Consider the following 4,519-nt stretch of genomic DNA (forward strand, 5'->3'; position numbering starts at 1 on the left):
GCAGCTTGTCAGAGCTGTACAGCTCTGTGATCAGTAGTAAATGCTTCTCCATCTGAAAGCCAGCAAATATGCCCTGCAGCAGAAGTAGTTACACTGCAAACTTAGAGTTTTTGTCTTGTTTTTAGTTCAAATAATCTTATTTCAAACTGAAAATGCAGCTTCCAATTGTTCTTTTTTCTAAAGAAATCTTCTAACAGTTGCTTTATATAAATGGGTCATTTTTGGCCAGTTTTAGGTGTTTAAGTCAAATTCACTTAAAACATTTACTTAAAACATTGAAGTAAGAAAAAATGTAAACCTTTAATTATTGACATTGCATGGTTAAGACTCATCAAAAGCAGCTCTTCGTGCTATTAAAGGCTATTGTTTAAGGGAATACATTTGTGTCACTTTTGATGTGAGGCAGGAAATAGATTATGCATTATCTCAAGCCCTTTGGGTGAACTAGTCCATCTCAGCATTCGTTAAGGCAGGACCCTGCAGACCTGCTGGGTTATGCTCTGCAATGTGTGGCCAGTATCTCTGACAGGTCATTATTGGCCATCATGCTGAGTGACGGACTGCAAGAACCGAGCTTGCATTCATTTCTTTTGCCCTTATTGAGGAAGAGAAGCGGCTTTTTTTCTATCGGGCTTCATCAGAATGATCAGAGGGAAGCAAAATGAAGTAAACTGTATTCAAAGTATCACAAGGATTTGTGCTGATGCGTGAGATGCAACTACAGTCCATTACTGGACACACAGCTTACAGTATGAGTGGTGTAATTTTAAAGTGTAATTATACCTTCACTTTTTATATTAATATTTCATTTTATACTTTAAATTTTTATTTATTTTACTGATCTTTATGTACCATTTTACTTCTTATAAAGTATGTAGAGTTGGAGAATTTGGAATTTTACACAGTGAAACTAAAATATTTTCTAGTTTTTAATGATGAATAAGACACCTTTTCTAAAGATGTTGCAAATATCAATAAACTATAAATATAATTTTTGCAACTTAAGCCATCAGGATGAAACCATGTAAAAAATGACAATAGTTATAACTTGCGTGCAGCTTATTTATTTAAATAGCATCATTTAAAGTTTTGAGTCTGCGTGAATGGCAATAAATGGGTCTTCTTCCTGGTTACTGATTCTGAAGTAAGCACGTCCATCTCCTCCAACCGTCACCTCTTTCCCAGTACATCTGCCACTTTCCTTCTGACCAGAGATCACATCACAGTAGGTGCCTCCTGGCAGGCCGGTGTTCAGGGTCTCATTCAGCTCCCTGGAGCACAAGTTAATATTATAGGCTTCTGATAACAGTGACTGTAGCTATATTCACAGTACACACTATAGTTGCAAGTTTTAAAGTATATCTCTTAATAGAAATACAAACTGAAATTTTCTCTCATATTGTAACTTTCTTTAAAGAAAAGATTTTTACCAGTCATCATTGTTGATGACAATGAATCCTCGATTACCACGGCTGAAAGAGACCTGGTTGTTTCCATTGTCCCACCAGTTAGAGAATGACTGTCCATTTACAACATTACGGAAGATCACCATGTTTCTGTGGAAAAAAGAACAGCGTTTATTTGAAATAGAAATCTTTTGAAACACAAATGTCTTAACTGTCTCTTTTAGTCAATGTAATGCATCCTTGCTGAATAAAAGTAGCTTATTCATTTCATAAAAAAAAAAAAAAAATCATACTGACCCCAAGCTTTTGAACCTTAGTGTATATTAGCAAGCATAAGACATCTTTGCAGTGGAACTGTTGGAACTCACTTGATCTGACGCCATCTGTGCTCACAAACCCAACCGTCTCCACAGGTAGAGTCAGCGTTGATGGGAACGGGTTTGGTGGACCCATCACCATAGCTGGGGGGTCCCATCCAGTCATTTTGGTCCTGAGCAATGACAAAGTGAAGAATTATGAGGGGAAAAAAACCTTAGGTCTTAAAAGACCTAATGTTAGTATTTGTTTTCTCACTTGACTAAGCTTAAACATCTACCTGTCCGTTCACAATGTTGCGGTCCCAGCGGTAGCTGGACATTACTCTGGTAAATCCATACGGGTGGGCCAACATAAAGCCTACAGCCATTTTGTAAATTCTAGAAAATGAAGGATGATTACAAGTGAAAGGAAATGGTATGTTTTCATTTGCCACACGTATGTTGCATTGTAAATTAAAATATGGTAAAGTTGTACCTGGCATCCCAGAATGTCACAATAGATGCACCTCCAGCACCATGTCCTCTCTGGTTATCATGATTGTCAATAAACACAAGAGCTTTATCAGAAGCCATGAAGCCCCATCCCTCACCCCAGTTCCTGAAACAAAATACAGTTCATCTGTTTTAGGATTTAGGTTGCAAGAAACAATGAATAGAACAGGGTGACAAAACAGAGCTGATACCCTTGGAAAATGTTTGAATTAACAATCAAGTTCATATATTTATGCAATATCAACTTCTTGTTCTGTTTTATTGTTCAGAACAGTAAGTTAACATTGAGTAACTTACATTTTAGTCAAAATATTATCAGTTACTTTTTTTTTTACACCATATAAATTTTCCATATAAAATGATTGTAGAACAGTCACCTTTTTAGTTCCTGAATGAATCAGTATTAAATGAATTGGTTGACTGAGTGAGTGAGTGAGTGAGTGAGTGAGTGAGTGAGTGAGTGAGTGAGTGAGAATGATTGACTTGCTTACTTAAAAACGTTCACTTGTTTTGTCTCTGAATGAATCAACTTGTGTAACAGTTTAACATTCAGAGAGAGTCAGTGAAAAATTCCTGCCACTAATACACAGACTCTTTGACCAATCAGATTTGAGGACTGTTGTATAATTAATAGCAATGCAAATCCACAAATTTACTAACTTCAGGTAGGATAGTTTTTGTCCGTTCCATTTGCGGATGACCTCCCCCATCTTGGCACCATACTTGAACTCAGTCACCCTTCCAATTCCTGTGTATTCACCTGATGTAATAGGCTCTCCACCGAGATCAATAACCTAAGAACAAGTAAATGGCTATTAAATATTATTTTTTGGCACCTGTACACTGATGTTCCTTTTAGAAATGAATGGAAATACCTCTTGGAAGATAAAAGGTCTTGCGCCAGAGGGAAACCACTTAGTGTTCAGATTATTAAGACGGCCATAGACAGCAGAAAGATCACCAGGCCACATGTGCTTGCAGGCGTCCACTCTGAATCCAGCCACTCCCATGTCAATCAGCTTGTTCATGTAGTCGGCCGTCTTACCACGCACATAGTCCTTCTCCAAAGCCAAGTCCAGAAGACCAACCAGACGACAGTTTCTCACCTGCAATCATCACAACGCTCAGATATGTAACACCAAGACAACAAGAGACCACAATGAACAAAAAATCAGAGGTTGAAATAAGCACTCAAACATCATATCATCTCATACTTGATTGATATCCTGGTAGTTCTCAATGTTTCCACTGCCGGTGTAGCATTTGCCATCATTGAAGTCCAAGTTTGAGTATGGAACTGTGGGGAAGTCCTTGCTGTTAGCATTGAAATATGATCCACAGCTTGAGTGGGTACCAGCTCCACCACCCGCTCCACACATGTGGTTGATGACTGCATCAACGTAGATGTACACCTACAAAATCAAACCGAAGTGAATTTTCCATGAGAATAATACAACAGTAGGCTAGCTGTGCTCTATTTGTCAATTGTGGCTGCATTTACCCCAACATTGTTGCACCTAGTGATCATGTCTCTCAGCTCATTTTCATTTCCTGATCTGGAACACAGATTGTAACCGATGGGCTGATATCTCTGCCACCAAGGGTGCCAGGGGTTTGTGACAACAATACTCTCACTCGGAGGGGAGATCTGAAATGGAAAAAGCAATATTTCATTATTACTATTCTACATTTTATTATACTCATATAAACAAAAAAATTATAAACTGCACATGAACTTTTTGCAGTATTAACTACAATGAGGTGTTTAAAAATACCTGAACACCACCAAAGCCATTTGGTCCGAGATAGCGCTCGCACTCCGCTGCAATATCAGTCCAGCGCCACTCAAACAGGTGGACGATGGCAGTTCTTCCATCTTTGGTGTTTGGGTTGAATTGAGCGAGGCTCAGTCCAAGCAGCGTTGTCAAGATTAGAAGCTTCATCCTTCCCTGGGTTCAGAGAAAAACCTACAACAAAACCTAGGCTCATGTGCAGTTTATATACAAAATTACAGTTTTCCTCTGGCCAATCAGGGACGTCCAGGGTTAAGGAAAGCCACTTTGAACAGGTGAAAAACACTGTCTATTTCCCATGCTACAAACTAAAAATACAGACTTCTCTGAAGAACCTTATCAGCATAAACATACTTAGTTATAAAACACTGTTAGGTAAGGAATGAAAAGTAATTTTGGCAACAATTACAAATATTAAGTGAGAAAATAAATTAAAACAAAATATAAATAAGTTTATCTATAATCATTATGACTTAAATGATCAGTAACTCTTACTGACATTAATAATAAT

The 4,519-nt window shown here is 37.9% G+C and overlaps 1 protein-coding gene across 1 annotated transcript; it reads right to left on the reverse strand.

Annotated features, from left to right (window-relative positions):
* Positions 1-1,044: 1,044 nt before the first annotated feature.
* amy2a (amylase alpha 2A) lies at positions 1,045-4,193 on the reverse strand. The gene is made up of 10 exons (XM_048164561.1): positions 3,991-4,193; positions 3,717-3,863; positions 3,430-3,627; positions 3,091-3,321; positions 2,876-3,009; positions 2,199-2,321; positions 2,002-2,101; positions 1,775-1,896; positions 1,431-1,556; positions 1,045-1,271 (listed from the first exon to the last, which is right to left on the reverse strand). The coding sequence occupies exons 1-10, from the start codon at positions 4,156-4,158 to the stop codon at positions 1,082-1,084; spliced, it is 1,539 nt and encodes a 512-aa protein (XP_048020518.1). The 5' UTR covers positions 4,159-4,193; the 3' UTR covers positions 1,045-1,081.
* Between the last annotated feature and the right edge of the window lie 326 nt (positions 4,194-4,519).

Source organism: Megalobrama amblycephala, linkage group LG17, assembly GCF_018812025.1.
Source record: "Megalobrama amblycephala isolate DHTTF-2021 linkage group LG17, ASM1881202v1, whole genome shotgun sequence".
NCBI classification, from domain to species: Eukaryota; Metazoa; Chordata; class Actinopteri; order Cypriniformes; family Xenocyprididae; genus Megalobrama; species Megalobrama amblycephala.

Bases quoted from the DNA above. Each gene is read 5' to 3' on its own strand.
- amy2a (XM_048164561.1), bottom strand. From the start codon at position 4,158: ATGAAGCTTCTAATCTTGACAACGCTGCTTGGACTGAGCCTCGCTCAA. The intron at 3,010-3,090 runs GTATTTCCATTC...ACTTGTTCTTAG, and splicing joins GACCTTTTATCTTCCAAGAG to GTTATTGATCTCGGTGGAGA. The intron at 1,897-2,001 runs GTAGATGTTTAA...GTCATTGCTCAG, and splicing joins GCAACATTGTGAACGGACAG to GACCAAAATGACTGGATGGG.